This window comes from Eublepharis macularius, chromosome 12, assembly GCF_028583425.1.
Source record: "Eublepharis macularius isolate TG4126 chromosome 12, MPM_Emac_v1.0, whole genome shotgun sequence".
Lineage (NCBI taxonomy): Eukaryota > Metazoa > Chordata > Lepidosauria > Squamata > Eublepharidae > Eublepharis > Eublepharis macularius.
The window spans coordinates 41295957-41314447 of record NC_072801.1 but is presented as its reverse complement, the minus strand read 5'-3'; the positions used below and the strand labels follow the sequence as shown (position 1 = coordinate 41314447).

Below are 18491 nucleotides of genomic sequence, written 5' to 3'. Positions count from 1 at the left end.
GCTTTTTCTGCTATTGTTGGGCAGTCACCGGCTGCCACTTAGCCTCCAATTGAGCCTCTTTCACAGTTGTTGAACATATACCTCTGGGGGAGGTGACTGGGGGAAGGCTGCCTGTGGCTCAAGGACCACCCATTGGCCTTCCACATGATCTAGGATGCCCCAAGGCCAATGCCCAAAGAGCAGTTCAAAGAGGCTGAAGCCTGTGGAGACCTGGGATGTCCCTCAGACTATGAAGAAGAGAGGGTCTAGATATAAGTCCCACTGCTTGGGATGGTTGTAGGCCAGCTTCTGGAAGGCTTCCTTCAGAGTTTAATTGAATCACTCCATGAATCTGGGGATACTAGAGTAAGATGAAGAGTTGTCGAATGCCTGGGTTTTGAACAGCAACTTTGGACTCCATGGCACTATACTCCCTGAGGTATCTCCCCACCCCAAATCCCACCCTTTCTAAACTCCACCTCCAAAATCTCCAGGTATTTCCCAGCCTAGAGGTAGCAACCCTAGATCACAAGTAGTAGGGCCAAAGGGGCTCTGTGAGGCATTTGGGTGGAGGCCCTCTGGCATTTGGGCACATCTGGCAATGGACCTTGATGTCTGGGAAGACAGAGGACCAGAAGTGGTCCAAGACCTGGGCCACGATCTTAGCTGGACCCTGGGGCTCTGTCCACTCATGCTCATGGGCAAATCATAGGACTTCCTTCTGGTAGGCCTTGGAAATCAAGACATGGCAGACCTCCCCGCCCTCGTGGGTCCTTGGTCACCCAGACCCACATCCCTTGTTTCTTCTCCACCTATGAGATTTGCTGGGCTCACAGGGGGTCCTTCACTTGCCCCTCACCGCCATGTGGTCTTGCAGATGTCGTAGGATGTCATCTGCTTCCTGGGTGTCTTGGAACTGGGGGTCTGTTTTCTAGTCATGGTTTTCTCTGGGTTCATTGTCGACTGGCACGTAATAACAATTGGTGTCCTCATCAACAGTTCCAAGGAGGATTTTAAGCTGGCCGTGATCTCACAGAGGAGCTTTTGGAATGCCAAGCAGGAGACAGGACAGGTCTGCTACCCTGGCCACCTCTAGTACAGAGATCCGGCTACATGCATGCTGCCTCTTCAGACAAGAGGCTGAAGCTTGGCCAGCATCAATCATTTGTAATTGGTGGGGAGGGGTATTACTGGAATCCACCATCCTCTCAACAAGTGACAATTTTGCTCTTACTTTGTTTCTGGATATAAAGTTGTTTCTCATATTGATCCTCAGGAAGGAATAGATTGTGGTTAAATAACGACAACAAAGTTTAAGTCTTTTTGTTTGTTAATTTTATGATCTGGTGCTTATTGGAGGGATCTCTCTCTCTTCTTCCCCCGTCTCTGTCTCTCTCTACGCAGTGCCTAATTTAAAAAATGACAGGTGCTTGCTTGGAAATTACATTCTCCATCCTGAGGGTTCTAACTCCCAGGTGCTGGTCTGGGAAGGTGGTTAAAGTGTTGCTAGAGTTCAGAAGATCTTTGTTCAGATCCTCATGTAGCCAAGAAACATGCTGGATGATTTTGATCCAGTCCTTATCTCTCAGCCTAATCTATTTGACAAGAGAGTTGTGAGGATAAGCCAGATGGGAGGACAGCTACATATCCTACCCTGAGTGCCTTGGAAGAAAGGTAGGATAGCAATATAATAAATACCTAATCTAAAATATATACTGCTTTTCCATTTGGAGGGACATGGCACTCTGCATATGCTTAGAAGCACTCTTTAATGTAACAGCATATTGTCCAAGCCCTGGAAACAATTGAGCTCAGGTTCACATTAAAACCTACCGACCTTCCTTCCACTGTCTGCCTAATTTATTCAGTGGTAGTAATATCAAAAATGTTAAGGGCTTCTATATTTCCCTGGGGGCCACATCTCCCAATGCAATACTTGTTCTGTTGACCAGGGCTGTTTCCACACTGTCTATAAATAGCGCGAGACTCACTGAAGGCTGCCGGCATCCTCGCTCGATTTTTGACGCCATCTGTTTACAAAACGCCACAAATGGAGATTTATGGCGTTTTGTAATCGGATGGTGTTAAAAATCGTGGGTGGAAGACGGCAGCCTTCCGTGAGTCTCGCGCTATTTATTGACAATGTGGAAACGGCCCCCCGTGATCCATCCAACCTTGTGGGCTCATGTGACAGCAAAAGTTTTATGTGAATCCAGCATAAGCAGAGCTGCATTTATGCACATACCACAGTTTAAGGCCTCAGATGATGAGGGGCCTCTAAATATTAAAAAAGGACTAAATTTTAGTGTTAGATCAATAGACTTCTTTGGTAATGTTATGGAGCCTCTTAAAGTTGACATTGTTTAGGCCTTAGCATGTCTTTCCCATCTGGTTGTAAAAAAAGGTCAATGGAGAAGGCCCAGTCATCATGAGGTGAGGTGAGGTGGCTGTTAGCGCAGAGGCCTTGTTGTCAGAACATATCTAGATTTGCAGCTTCACCTGGTGAGTCAAGTCACAGCTCAGCCTAAGGTGAGTGCGCCATTAATACAACTACCATTTTATTTTCTTTAGGTTTTTAGATGAGAGAAAAAAGATGAAAGAAAAAATGGGGGAAGCAGGGATGTCTGATTGAACATCAATTCAAGGTGTTGGTTTTGTCCTTTAAAGCCCTACATGGATTGAGATCCAGGTATCTGAAGGGCCATCTTCTCCCATATGCTATTGCCTGGGAGTTAGGATAACAGGGAAGGGCCCTCCTGACTGTCCCATTAACCAGGGAAGCTCATCCTAGACAAGAGAGACTTTTTGGTGGCAGCTCACAATTGTGGAACCAGAGAAATGCAACAGGCCCCCTCACTTTCAATCTTTAGGAGGCAACTGAAGACAGTTTTATTTAGAACTGCATTTGATTAGTTTTTTCTCTTTATTGGTAGTTTTAAATTGTGATTTTAAATTGAGGTGCTTCTTTATGTATTTTTATGTTTGTTGTAAAACGCCTTGAGTGCTTTAAAGTAGAAAGGCGACTAATAAATGTTTTAAATAAATAAATTACACAAATGGAGGAGAATAAATAAAATGGATGTCCAGAGGCAACGGCAAACAGGATTAAAGGGGAGCCCAGTATCACCTTAACGACATTAATTCCGGCATCAGTTTTCACAAGTCAGAGCCACTAGATTCCTGTTTTCTCTTGCTACGACAAACTAGCAAGGCTGCTCTTCTGGAACTATTATTGTGAAAAGCAGACAGAGCTTCTTGTCTTTTAGCTATGGCATAGGAAGAGGGATTTCAGCAAAGAAACCTAAATGATACCTGACAAATTCCTTGCTTTATGTTTGGTCGATCTTGAAAAAGGGGAAAGAGCAAGCAATACATATGCTTTGGGTGATATTTTGGTATGAAAAGTTTGAAGATCTTTTATGCATTGGCAAGAGCTGTGTTGCTTAGTGGTCAAGTAGCATTTATCGTATGAGGCCAAGGGCTGCTACAATTAAAACACACAAAAGAAACATACAACAAAAAGTAATGATGAACAGTAGATCAAAATAAGTTAAAAACACATCAAAACAGTCTTACATACCTAAATAAAATACTTTTACCTTCAAGCACAGCTCTAGCCTGTATTTTCTTAGCTGCCAAAGCAAACTGTGCCACTCTATAGGAGACAAACTTAGTGTCTACGAGAAAAAAAATTAATTTATCCTCTGCTGTAGAAGGATCTAAGCCCTTCAAAATCTCAGAGAGAATCTGTATATAGACGGCAAAACAAAATGTAATGTGGGGGGTCTTCTGGAACCAGTGAAGTCATTGCTTCACAGGCAGAACGTCCCTGGTTTGAGCCTGGATGTCTTCAGTTCCCAAGATTTCAAGATGGCAGAGCCTCTGGAGAAGACACTTCTAAGTCCAGGAAACAATTGCAGGCTCAGTAGAACAATAACATTTGGGCTAATTTCTCTTTGGTTCTTGGTTTACACTGACCACTCTTTGTAATATCTCCCCCAAACTCTGCTTTTTGTTGCTTGCAATTTTAAGTAGATATAGAACTCTTATGGATATTCACGCCAACCTATCTATGAAGGAACCCCTGACTCATGACAGTTTATAATGGAATAAATTTTATTAGTCTTTAAAGTGCCAGTGGACTTCTTTTAATCATGTTGATTCATGGTGCATGTGCCGTAAGGATCCTTTGCCTCTCTTCGCCACAGTATATTTTTGGTCTGGCTGCCCCGAAGCTTTTTACAAATATAACCCAATTTCAAAACATACTTAAAAACACACACACGCTCACACACACTCTTTGATGATGCCGCTTGCTGGAGATCCGGTACTCTTCGCCGGCCAAAGGGTGGCGCTGGTGGCACCCCGATCTGTCAAAGAAGGCAATATTACAGATAATAGGATTTAAGGGGGGCGGCAGAGGGGGAGCGATTCCTCTTTCTTTGGGGTCTCCGCTCGCTCGCTCGCTCGCTGCCCCCGACCACAGCATCGCTCCTACGCTTTGGCTGCCCTGAATGTGGAGAAAGGGAGGAGGAGAGGGGAGAGAGAACCTCTCCACCTTTCCTTCCCTTTCTTTTTTCCTGGGGTGGAGAAAGGAAGCCGAGCCCGCTCCCTGGCTGGATCCCGCAGCGGGGACTTGCAGGCGCACGGAGCCATGATGATCGCTGCCGAGCGGGCTGCGCGCAGCCCGGGCGACGTTGTGCGCGTGTGTGCGTGAGCCTGGCCGAGCGTGTGAGTGCGGCGCTTGTGTGTGCGTGTGCGTGTGCGTGCATGGGGACTGGCAACCGCCTCTGCTCCAGCCCCGCGCCAGCGATGCCGCCGAGGCGCAGCCGAGTGTGGCGTTCTCCCGCCGGGGCCAGGCGCCGGAGTCCTCTCCGCTGCTGCCCGTCCTAGTCCGGAGGCGGAGCGGGAGGCCAGGGGAAGCCGCGGAGCGTCGAGCGGAGCGGAGAGGCGAGGAGGGCGCTTGGATGCGTGTTTGGCAACAGCGGCGGCGACGACAACAACCGCCGGAGGGGGGAGGGGGGGATCCGCGCCGAAGAAACTTATGGAAGAATGAAGGAGATGGTGGGCGGCTGCTGCGTTTGTTCCGACGAGCGGGGCTGGACCGAGAACCCCCTGGTGTATTGCGACGGGCATGGCTGTAACGTGGCGGTGCATCAAGGTAAGAAGACCCCAAGACGCCCTCCCGACAGACCCTGCCCCTTGCCAACCGAGCCCCGGTTGCCTTGGAACTCGGGGGGGGGGCTTTGCCAGAAGAGATCGGGGCAGATTTGCTGGAGGGGGGAGCAGGAGGGGATTCCCTCCCATTCTCCCGCATCACCACCTTTTCAAAGCTTTAAGTAAATAACAACAACAACAACAACAACAACAACAATAATAGATTTAGAGAATGGGTCATCATCATCGTAATCTTCATCACGGATGGGGCCTTATGAGGAGGTGGCAGAAGCAAAGAAAGGGGGGTATTGTGGTTGTGTACATCTGCGTATGCATACACCCATAACAAACACACCCTGCCCTACCGACCTAGCGTTAATGCAATTTCTGGCCCAGCTTAACCCTTTCCAACCATTTCTAAGAGAACTGACATATATCTGTATCTACATCTGTGTGTTTATATAGAGAAGAGAGAGACAGATACAGATAAATACACCTAGATCGGTATAGATGTACAGCAATCTTGCATAAATGTGTGCGTCTATGAGACCCATCTTTGCATATATGTCTATAGAAGGAAGATGGACTTTAAAAAGAACTTTGCATGTGCGTCTCCGGGGATCTTAGATCTTCCTGCTTCCCTCTGCGTTGGCGAATAATGCTTTGTGGTTTTGTTTATTTATTATTGAAATTGTATGAGCCTAGGAAACCGAGGAGGGGTGACATCTGAGCAGCAGTGGAGGCGGAAAGGGTGGAGAGGGTGGGTGCTGGTGGTAGGTTCTTGTGGGCCTGTTCTTGTTTGCTTTTTATTTTATTTGACGTCGCTTGAGAGGAATCGAATGGCAATGACCTCTGACTGTCTCTCTCAGCTTCCTTCCGGATTAGCAGGGGTTCTATTATTAGCTCCCATGTAACATGTTTTTCTTTCTTTCTTTTTCACGTTGGGGATGGAGGTGGGAAGGGGGTGGGCTTTAGTCGGCAGTTTCAAGGTAAGGCGACAGATGAGAATTTAGAGAGAGGGACCCGCACATCGCCTTTGGACAAAAGCAAGGAGAGAGAGCTGGATTGGAGAAAGGGCTTCCTTCCTCTTTGCTGTCTATTTCTAATGTCCTTAGTAGATCATTAACACTGGAGACAGAAGGGCAGCAGGAGTCACCTGGGGTGAACCATGCCCCTTAATATAATTTCAGACTTGGATTAACCCTTTCTTACCATTTCAAAAAGGAAAATGGCCAGTCCTCAAGTTTTCATGCCTTCTGCTCACTGACCCTGTTCTTACCTCTAAACCTGGCTGAAGCTCTGCCCATGCTCAGAGGTGATCTTTTCACACACAAACCCCTGTGCGTTCAGATGCACATTTGAGATTGAATAGAAGTGTGTTATCTTCAGTGCACAGAGCTTGGTAGGTTGTGCATTTTTAAAAATTTCATATCAGTGTACTTTGGCTTGATATGACTCCTGTATAGCTGGGTTTGGCTGCCAGATGCTTTGATTGGCAGAAATATGTACAGTGGCCAAAGGGGCTTTAAGAGCACCAGAAGGCAGTGCCAGATTAGACCAGCAACCTCTTTTCCTCCAGCTTTCCCTGCAGAGCCAACCCACGGGGCATCAAGGCCTTCCCCTGTTGCTGCCTCCTCATACTGGGTTTCTGAGGTTTACTGCTTCTGAATATGCAGGTTCTCTTGGCTCACCATAACCAATATCCATGAATATTTCTAACCCCCTTTTAAAGCCATCTGTGCTTGTGGCTATTACTCTGTCTACTGTCAGTGAATGCCACAATTTAATTACTCATTGAATAATGAGCTACTTCCTTTTGTCCATCCTGAATGTGTTGCCCAGCATCTTTATCAGGTGTTCCTGAGTCCTACTGTTACAGAGAAGGAGAAAAGGTTCTCTTTAACCACTTTCCCTACCCTATGTATCATTTTATAAACCTCCCTCATGTTCCCCCTTAATCATCTTTTTTTTAAACTGGAAAGTCCCAGACAAACTTCATTACACCAGTTTCTTCTGCCTAAACTTATACATTCTAGGTTGTTGTGATATGACACATTCCCAGGCTGGATCCCAGCATCAACTAATGGGCTAAGTCTTGGTGAGCTGTAGATGAAACTATCCTGTTAGGGGACTCCTGAACCTGCAACCCATTTAAAGAAATTTCATGCATATCAGCAAATGAGGAAGGTACTTTTCAGAAGGGGAATGGATGCTGAGTGACAGGGGGAAAAATCACCCAGGAAGTTTGAGGCAGGGCAGAGGACTTGAGCAGAGAGTTTGGTAAGATCACTGGGAACCAAATGAAGTTGCTTTGGAAGCTAAATCTGACCTGTAGGCCACTGACTGACCATACCTGGTCTAGGTAATGCATCTTGCATTGCTTCAAAGAGCACCAAGGGGCTCCTCTGATGGTACTATCAAACGGGGTGCTAAATAAGTGGTGCATTCCTCACTTTTTCATGTGCAAAGATATATGACATAAAGCAGTGGTTTTCTGACTGTGTGTGGCTCGTGTCCCAGAAGAGGACTTTAATTTTTGCAGGTGCATTATACTGCTTGGCATCTATTGCTGGGAGAGGAGACGGTGGGCTCCCTTCCTCCCAGTGGCAGGAAGGGAGCTGCTGCGTTCCCTCTTGTCCCCCCCTTCCCCCTGCAACCCCATTCCCAGGAGTTCACTTTGCTCCCAGCCACCAGTGGTTAAAGAGGCATCCTCCACTGCCTTCTGAAGCTGCACTGCTGGCATCTCAGGTGCTGTGATGGGGGGCCAGTCAGCGCCGTAAATGTAGAAGGAGGCAGTCCCTTCAGCTTAAAGCATATTCCATTCTCTCAGCTATACTAGAGCATGCCCAAATCCGTTCCCAACAGAGGGTGGGCAGCACTGCCCTCTGATGCAGAAGCAACAGCAAGTGGGTTGGAGGAGGGTGGGACAGAGTCTTGTCTCTCAGCTGCTGTCCCTGCTGAGGATTTTCCTTTGCTCTGGCTTAATAGATAGATGAACTCTCCACTATGTGTGGATTATGGGTTCGGATGCACTCAGTGGGATTCAATTTTAAAGCAAGTGTCACTTAATTTTTTTGTTAAATCTCCCTCTCCCCATTTTCATTTTGTTATAACAAAATAGACTCACTACCCCACAGATATGTTACAATCCCCACAGCACCCATTTTATCTGTTTGTTTAGATATACAATTAAAAGGGGGATAATACAGATCACAATGTCGGATAATGACGCAAGTTATGGAGAAAACAAAAATATCAATAGTGTCTGTTCTGCCAGAAGGTGCATTCCAAGAATTAATATATGCAGCTGGTTTTGACTGACGAGTATCATTTTTTGACCCACACAGAGATGAGTAACAAATATTGTTGTACTTTGCAAAACTTATCTCTCAGCAGTTGTCTTTCTATTAAATAATTGCTGTCATGTTCTCATCTTTCCCTGCCAAACTGAGGTGGGTGAAAGGAAACAGGCAGAGAAAATTGTGGAAAAACAAGAACATTATTCCTCTTTGCACTGAGCAACAATGGGATTGTGCTGGAGAAGCAAACGCATGAATGCGATGTCATATTTCCACCTGTTCCCCTCTCCCTCACATGTCACAAACCATTAGCACATTTCTGACCTCTCTACCACTTGGTGCATGCCATTTTTTACAAATGACTGGAAAGAGATTGTCTAATCCACAAAATTAGATGTGTAACCGATGTCTCCATTTTGGAGAAGAATGTCATTGGCTCAGTTCAGGCAGAAGACAAAATCATGGTTTATTTTAACCGTGGTTAAATGGAAGAACTAGGATCCAGCCCACAGATGATCAGTCATTAAAATCCTGGTTTGCTTCAACAAATAACTGAATTCATTGCCTTCTCTCTGTAGCCTGGGGGCGGGGGGGGGAGTCATTGAGGAACTCACCTGGATTAAGCCTGCAAGTTTTTAATATTTATTTAGGGAATTTATGCCTTCTCTCCAGACAGCCATTTGAGGATGCACTCATATAACACACGAAAGTGCAGTTTGGAGTTACTCGTGTTAATAAACCATCTTCAAGCTGGGATTTCATGACTTGATTTGATGGACCCTAAGTAACTATAATGAGTGCAGTTGCCTGTATTCAGACAATTGAATTACCCCTATTCAGATTAAACCGTGGTTTCATGTGATGTGTCAAATGAGTGTCCTATACAATGGTGGTACAAAGCTGTTGATTATCAATGTTTGGATGATCTTTTCTAGTGTATTTGAAAAGGATAAAAAGTGTTGATTTTAAATTACAAAAGAAAAGGGTTTTTTTGCAGAATAAATACCTCCAGTAACTAAGCCTGTGCAATTCTGGGGTGGTTGCAGAGGGGACAATCCATAGTATGAGAACAGAAGAGTGACGTTTGTCTCTATTTTCATTCATGTACAGTACAACCCTAAGCAGAGTTACTCCAATCTAAGCCTATTCCTTCAATAGAGGCTTAATGTTATTTATCAGAGGATAGTATTTACTTTTATGCTGCGAAAAGCTCAACTTGCTCATTTCTACACATTAAATCTTTATTAAAGAGATAGGACAATTTTCTCCAGGCCTTTTGGCAACCCTACAGTGAAGGTGATTGGGGGAACTTTCCAGTTGGGTAGCCATGTTGGTCTGTAGTAGAAGAGCAAAATTTGGGTCTAGTAGCACCTTAAAGACCAACTAGATTTCCACGGTATAAGCTTTCAAGAGTCAGAACTCTCTTTGGCTTGCCCTCCTCTCTCAGAGTAACTTGCCTCTCAGGGTTGCTGTGAGGATAAAATGGCAGAAGGGAGATCCATATGAGATTCTGGGAGAAGGAGCGGGATAAAAAATTAATAATAACAACAGTCCCCTCGTCTTTGCATGCTGTTTTTGGATTGTCCTGTGCTTTTTGCATGGGTGCAAGACCAACACTGAAGATGGGGAAAAATATGGATGCATTTCCCCCTGCTTGCTTTTCACCCTGTATGGCCCTCTCGCAAGTCACTTCTGTGCTTTCCTTCCTATACTGATTTTAATTAGAGGCTGTCTGGCAATTTCAAAGCCGCCTTCTGATGCTTAATTCTCAAGACTGCCTGTGTTAAGAAGCACTCTATGCAGCTCGGAAGATTGCCAACCAAAAACATTAGTCAGTTTTGTCAACTAAAAAAAGCAGCAGCAGCAGCAAAGTAATACATTCACTGACTCCTGATAAAGCTGAAAAAATAAACACGAGTCTAGTGGCACCCTTGAAGACTTAACACCATTTACTTTCTTGTTAATCTTTAAGGTGCCATTAGACTAGGGTTTATTTTTGCTTCAAGGGATGATTTCTCGGATTAAATTGGTGTTTATTGATTAGATAGGCTGGGGCATTTCTGTCAAGGGAAAATAAGAAAATATTTTAGAGTGTCCGACAAATGCTGTTCAGTGTTCCATTGATCTGAAACGAAATTTTTGCCCAAATTTGGAAAGCCGCCTTCTCTGTTTCTGCAGCTGACTTTGCGTGTGTGCATGTGTGCGGCGTGTGTGTGTAATGAGATCCTCAATTCTCTGTCCTAGTAACCAAAAGGGGACAGTAACTGGGGAATTGCTTCTGTGCATCACATTCTTGGTCTCAGTAGGAAAGTAGGTGGCACTCTGAGAAAGTACATTTTATCTGGCTTGTTTGGATGGAGATACACCCAGTGCTAAAAATACCAACATTCTATTGTCTCTCAGTAGGACTGATGCAAACAGAGCACGCTGATGCAGTTTATTTTGCATACTTTAATCTGCTTTGGCATCAGACTGAAGTCTTCTACAGAGGTTGAAAGCTCACCTCCTGATCGGAGGCAAAGCTGGGTGCCAATTTAGGAAGGGAGCAATCCTAGGCAGATCTACTCAGAAGTAAGCCTAATTTTATTCAGTGGGGCTTACTCCCACGATAGTGTCTATAGGACTGCAGCCACAGAGCAGATACAAGTTCCTTCTTTTCTCACTGCCGGTAATTCTGCCCTGTGAGTATTTCTTTATATGTACAATGCAATCTTAAATTAGTCTTGTTTGCAGGATAAGTATGCCAACGGCACACATGCCTTTGCTATAAACAGTTTAATTAAAGGATGACTTTGATCTGTGTTGATAACTTTGCTATTGTTGTTATGAGGCTATAAAAGTTACCACATGAAATGGTATTAAAATGAGTTGTGGGGTGGTGGTGCTATTGAAGTGTGAATTATAAAGCAAGAATCCCCCTGCACACACTCATGGAGAAATATGAAAGGGTGCCCTTGAATACCAGGGCTCTGCCCTGGAGGATAGTAGTAATGTAAAAGAAGGTGCCACTAAGCATGTGCAGAGTGTTTTCCCCTCCCCACTGTGTAAGCACAACCTCCTCAAGCCAGGGTTACTTTAGAGTGCAATCCTAAGAACACTTTCCTGGGAATAAGCTCTAGTGAATACATTGAAACTTACTCATAAGAAGACCTGCTTAGGATTGCTCTCATATTTCACCTGAAAATTAATTTTCAGATCAGGGATCTTCAGGTAGACTTTAAATACTGGCATCTTTCATTTTAGAAAGGAATGCCTCTTCAACAAATAATTTCATTATTAAGCAGAAAGGATTAAATTGAAAGTTTTATGGTAGACTTTATTTTGATTTTTTTAAAGAATAAGATCAAATTTTTAATCATTTTTAAAAATTATTACACGTTTCTTGTATTGTCCTTACATGTTAGCTAAGTTCCTCTCCTCTTTCTGTTGCTCTCTCTTTTTCTTTCTTTTTCTCCCGCCCTCCCTCTTGGGCTATGGAGTCTCTCTTCTAGGAGCTCTCTCAGCCCCACCCACTTCACAGGGTGTTTGTTGCAGGGATAATAATAACATACTTTGTAAACCACTCTGAGTGGGTGTAAAGTTGTCCTGAACGGTGGTATATAAATTGAATGTTGTTGTTATTTACTGAATGAATAAATACTGTTACTGTATTGTTTTATTGTTTTGCTTGAAAGAAAAATGGGGAAGAAGAGAGGTAGGGATATCTTGAGGAAAAGAAAAGGAGCACGTAGACAGTCTCCCATTGGAGGAAAGGACTTTCTCTCAGTCTCACCTACCTTACAGGGTTATTGTGAGGATAAAATGTGGAAAAGAGAACAAGGTATGCTGTACAGGAGCAAAATAGCTTTTAATTTACAGAGAAAGTTCCTATTAGGCTGCTTCCCAGGATGGCCATGGAGAGGTCAGAAACAAGCAGAACCAAGTGACGCTCCACCACTCCTGCAGGTTTCTTGCTGTCTGGTCTGTGCTGTAGGGTCTGCTCAGCTTGGACTCCAGCTTCAGTGACTATGGCAACAGGCTATAGGTTTGCCCCATGGTCACCCAATGGTCACGTGGCTCATCTTACTGTTTTACCATCCCCTCAATCTGATCCTCATGTCACTCCTTGGTGTAAGGGTTGGAGGAAAATGTATTGGATAGCTAGACAATAAACTGGGGTCATGCCTGCAAGGCAAGAAGGGGCGCTGTCCCCAGGGGCTGGCTGACTCCTGCAGGCTTATGCTGTCTACCATTGTTGTACTGGGTTTAATAGTGCAGCTCCCTCTCTGAAGGGCCTGGTTGTGTGTCTGCATCACTGCCTTCTTTCCCATTTGTGGGGGTGGCACGGGTTGAGTTCCAGCTGAGTCTGAGAGTGGTGGTGAGGCCTAGGTCCTCTTCACACAATACAAGGTCCTCCTCACACCTGCCACAAAGGCTTTGGGTGACACGTGGTGAGAGACTTCTGTGCTTATTCGCGGAGTAAGGGCCTGATTCTTATTGGGACTATGGCGTGCACATATATAAGGGGCTTCAGCCTCCCCTGACCCCACACTGTTTTGCTAACCTGAAACAGCCCCTAGGAGCTGCAGCTGTTTGTTCCAATGGGAAGAAGAAGCCAAAGCCACGTCTTGCACATCATACTTGCCTTCAGAATGTGGCCCACATGCATTTTGGAGACTTGTGAACTGCCACTTCACATCTCAAACATAGTCCTCATGGCTGTAAGAATGGCAGTGGCCTGAAGAAGAAAAATCCTGTCCCTTCTATCATGGGATGTTACTTATAGGGATGGCAGTGGGGAAAAGGGCGGGAAAATCAGAGTTCTGCTGATGGATTAACGTTCCTTCCAGCGAATAACTGGAAATGATATCACTGGATCAGCATGATGTTCTGTAATTTCCCAAAAACTAATTTAGGGGGAATCCTAGAAAGTCACATTGATGTGGTGACATAACATACAGTTATTTGTCAGCAGTGATATTGCACCATCGGAGTGATGTCATTCCTCCTGTCCCCACCCCTCCTCTTGCTGTTTGCCAACCATTATTTTCCACGTGATGGTATATATCCCCAGCGTAAAAACTTCAACTGCCTATTTCCACACATTAAACCACTGTTAAAGGAGCAAGACTTTTTTTCTCCAGGCCTCTTGACCACCCTATATCGTGGCCACAGGCCCTTAGGCCTGGTCACCACATGCAGCTGAATGAGGTGGCAGGGTGCCGAAGTGGCAGAATGGACTGTACTACTTCATGCTGTGGCAGAGGGAGTAATCCCATTTCTTAAAAATATTCCTCTCTCTTAAAAACTCCTTGCAAGATAATGACTCAGAAGGCAAAAATGTTCTGAATAAAGGCAATATTTTTGTAAAAGTGGGAGGGAGAGAGATTAGCTTTTAAAAGAGGCCCCTCCCAAACAGGGGGCATAGACCTGTTTGCAGTTATTAGCAAGGAGCAGCAAGAAATTTATTGAGTACTTGGTGGGTCATTTTGTACAGCTTTTTGGATCCCAGGTTGTATGGGCTTGTGCGATGGGTATTTTTTAAAGTCCAGGTGACCATCTATGAGTGTGGATGATGGGGAATTGTATTCCTGTGGTCAGCACAGATTTGGAGCTGAAATAAAAGGTATTAAGCAGATAGTTACACTCATATATGTATATACTTCTGCTCAAATTGATCGTCTGAATTTTGTTTGTCTTCCCTCAGCATGCTATGGAATTGTCCAGGTTCCAACTGGGCCATGGTTCTGTCGAAAATGTGAATCTCAAGAAAGGGCCGCCAGGGTGGTGAGTATGCTCGGAAACCAGTTCATAAGAGCAAATCCGGTACAACAGTCTTTGCTGGCCTGGGCCAGCCAGAAGCTTCTGGGCAGCTCCGAGATTGCCATGAAGCCTTTCGTATTCCCTGTGCAAAATCTGGTATGCTGCCTCTGAGCAAGGAAGCTGGCTGCTTCGGCGCCTCTGATATATTTTGTACAGCTACGAAAATAAATGGCACTGTTGAGCATGGCCCCAAGGATAGTTGCCCTTCTCCCCCTTTTTCTGAGACTCAATATGATTCCAGAGCATGTATAATTTTGATGAACTCGCTGGCTCTGCATACTGAATAGTGATTATTAAAAACAATTGCATGGTTATATGTCCCAAATGTAAATGCCATCTGCACAAATCCCTTTGCTCTTTGGCAGTTTAGCTTTGTAAATGTCCTTCCACCCCTAAGGTTGCTGACTTGTTTACTGGTGCCTGATGTTGTTCCACTATTGACAGTGTGATCTGCAATCAGTAGTAGATAATATTGCTGTCTCCAGTCTGTGAGAAAAACTTCACCCACTGTTTTTGGCAAACAGAAGTTGCTGTTAAAGACTCAGGAACAGGACTGGCCTTTCCCACATGTCAGTGGGCAGCCCTACCCACCTCCTTTATTATATTTATTTATTTACTTCATTTATAACCTGCCTTTCTTGTGAAGACTCAAAACAGATTATTTAAAATTTTAAAAAATGATAAGACAGCACAAAACATCCAATAAACGATGTAGTAGGACTAGGATGAGAGCCTCGTGGCGCTGAGTGGCAAGCTGCAGTACTGCAGCCCAAGCTCTGCTTACGACCTGAGTTCAGTCCTGGCGGAAGCTGGGTTCAAGTAGTCGACTCAAGGTTGACTCAGCCTTCCATCCTTCCGAGGTTGGTAAAATGAGTACCCAGTTTCCTGGGGGTAAAGTGTAGATGACCAGGGAAGGCAATGGCAAACCACCCCGTAAAAAGTCTGCCAAGAAAACATTGTCATGCGACATCCCCCATGGGTCAGTGATGACCCGGTGCTTGCACAGGGGACTACCTTTACCTTTAGGACTAGGATCACAGAACTGGAAAATAATGCAAACCAAAAAAACTCTGCCTGAGGCATGACATCCTGTAATGCAGTAAGGCAGAAGACAGTGCAGTAAAAGCAAGCTGATACATACTAGAAGCATTGCTTATTGCAGGCCTGTTCCCTTATACAGCAACCCCCTGAGGTGTTCCATTGTCCTGCAATTCCAGTCCCTTTATAAAAATGCCCTTCTGAACATTTCTGTTTTGCACATTCTGCAAAATGATGTAAATGTTGGGGCCTTCCTCACTGCCTCAGGCCTTTCCACAGTGGGAGCCACCACAGGGAATACTTGTGAATGGGCAGTCCCTGATCTTACCTATCTGCAGCATGGCACCTTGAGAAGGCTCTGCTCAAAGGAGTGAATCCTTTGAAATGGCACCCTGAGTTGGTCCCTTGACACTGGATACTGCATCTGAGGAACTTGAAATGTTTTCTCCCAACCTGTTTGAAAGTCCCGGTGTTGTCTGGCACACAGAGCACATTGTCCTGTTCTCTCTTCCCCAAGTCAGAAGAAGAAGGGATTTGAGTGTAGCTAGCAGATCACAACACACACACACACACACATCCTGGTGGCCAGATTTCTTATTAGGGAGCAAATTTAGCTCCGCCTGGTGTGTCAGATGACTAAATAGCGTGACTGAAGCCCAACATGCTTTAACTCTCCTTGCAGAGAGAGAATGTTAAATGAGAAATTGTCCTGTAGGAACTTTGATAACAGGGCCGAATTGGGGGGCGGGGGGGGCATTACTTGGATGTACAGCGCACATGAAGCTTATGCAGCACCCACCTTGATGTCTACCCAAACTGCTGATTTTTCAATGGTGGACGGATCCTTCTTTTAAGAACCTAGCTGTTATTTCGCACACTTTCAACCTTGTAACCACTTTGAAAGACCCAGAGTCTCGTGGCTTTCATTCTGTGAAACTGTTAGTATGTCTTGAGTAAGGAAGAAAGTCTTCAGCAGCATTTTAATGTGGTTAATCCAATTTATATAGGGATTTGGGGCGAGGGGTGGGAGAACGTTGCTAATTTGACATCCAGTGTCTTCTGTAGCTTTTGCAGAGTTTGCATGCCTTTGAATTTGGGAGGTAGGGGGTCTCTCCCCTCTCTATTTTTTTTCCTGTTCACAAGCTAATAGCTTTTCTGGGCATTTTTTGGTTTTATTACTAACTTCAAAGCGCTTCTGCTTTTTTAATATATATATATATATATAAAAAATAACAAACCCTGACAGCCAAACTGAACATGATGAAAAATTCATATATCCATCTGAGTTAAACAAGTAGTAGGGGAGATCTGTTTTTTACTGAAAGGAGGAAGCTAAACCCTGCCCTGGTGACATCAGTAATGCTTCTTCTCCTCAAAGCAATGTCCCAACATTTTAAAAGCAGAATGGAGAGGGAGTGGGGAATGTGTTTTAATTGCATATATATATTCATGCACTTAAAAGGGCAGACAGCCTGTCTGAATAATAAGATTTGGGTCCAGTAGCAGCTTAAAACCAACTAGATTTCCAGAGTATGAGCTTTTGAGAGTCAGAGCTCCCTTTGTCAGACCAACATGGTTACCCTCCTGAAACTATCTGAATAATGGGGCAGGTACCAGTGACTGCTGCATCCGCTTTTGATTTGCTGGCCTGTGTGTCTGTAAAATGTATTATGAAGATCAGAGAAAGCCAGGTTTGAATTGCAGTGAAAAAACTCCCACAGTGAATCTTGATTTGCTTACTTGCTTCTGTTCATCTTTATCTACATTTTATAATCCAAGAGAGACATATATCATGTAGGAATGCATCCCCTGCTTTTTTATGTTGATCGTCTAAATTTTTTCTTGTTTATAGGCTGCTGTTCTTCTAAAAATTTGTTTAGTTATTATGATGTCTCTCTTCCCAGGATGCCAAAGCATTCCAAGGCAGTCTCTTTGAGGATCAGAATGCTTTCTAAGGGTGATGATCAGGGCCAGCGCGGGTTTTTACGGGCCCTCAGGCACCAAGGAAATAAATAATACATTAGCTGCCATGTGAGTGGCCCCTCCGTCACAGATTCCCTGCCTGAAATTGCAGCTAGGCAGGATGGAGTGATCCTTTAGGACCAGGACATCTTGGGACATCATGTTCAAAACTTACCGATCTCCCCCCTCCTCTTCTCCCCCTGCCAGGGAATGGGAGATTGTCCCAGAAGACTCTGAGGTGTTGCCACAGATTTTTGGATCATTGCGTTGTCTAGAGGAGGTAGTAGAACAAAACCCTCTTGGGGCTCTGCTTCTTTCACTGCTAAAGGTGCTTCTCCCATCGGGAAATGGGAGAGCAACCCAGCATTTCCAGTTGCGGGTGGGCCTCCTGCTAGAGCATTGATTTAGACAAGTGCCCATCCATGCTGACCACTGATGCTCGCCCAGGTGATGAATGCAGCTGGTGTAAGGACAGGAGCTGAAATCAGGAGTCTTTCCCCTCACTTGGCTCGACCCAATCTTCTCTCAGCTTCAAAACCTATTCGACAGAGCTGATTCTGCATGGAAGTTTTTGCTCTGCTGTGGCTCCCAAACAAAAGCAGGCTATCTCCCAACAGCCACATTGTTTTGTTACATGTTGGTGCATTTTCTGGCATTTCTGTGATCTTTCCCAAACCTTATTTGGGATAATCTTTTTGAAGAACTTGCAGCCAAAGTGAACTTGTACCAGTGTGGACGGGAAGGTGTGGTTGTTTTTCTTGTCCCGCCCACATCAGCCCCATTTTCCTTGCCCCAGTCCCTGCAGCTACTACTCCTACCCACCACCCTGTGTGCCACTGGGAAGGCTCTGAGGGCTTTACAAAAAAAAAAGGTAATTAACTTATCACTATAGTGTAATGCTATGATGGTATATCAAACTGATTTTTTTTTTTTGCCTGAAAAATGGCCACTGTCGGAGGCACTCAAGGGAAAACTGCCGTTTGGACACTTTCTTACCGTTGCAAATGCCTCTGCATTCACAGCATCAGCCAGAGCCACACAGAGTTCTGTTGCGTATAGAAACGCCCCAATCAGTGAATTGAATGGTGATCCCAGACTATTTCCCCCTCTCGATTCCTGTGCACTTCTTAAAAACTTTTGAAGCAGAGCGCAAAAACACATCAGTGTTTGTTTGGCATTTATTTTTAAAAAAATTTAAAGGTGAAATAATATGCTCTGTAGGTTCACCAGCTCCAGGTTGGGGGTGGAGAATGG

The 18491-nt window shown here is 44.8% G+C and overlaps 1 protein-coding gene across 1 annotated transcript in view; it reads left to right on the top strand.

The window, feature by feature from the left end:
- Window positions 1–4723: 4723 nt before the first annotated feature.
- The window catches only part of MLLT6 (MLLT6, PHD finger containing), a 105249-nt gene continuing 91481 nt past the window's right edge, over window positions 4724–18491 (top strand). The window contains exons 1-2 of the mRNA XM_054992226.1: window positions 4724–5140; window positions 14122–14201. Coding sequence (XP_054848201.1) covers window positions 5032–5140; window positions 14122–14201 — 189 coding nt within the window. The 5' untranslated portion in view covers window positions 4724–5031. The remainder of the gene's footprint in view (window positions 5141–14121; window positions 14202–18491) is intronic.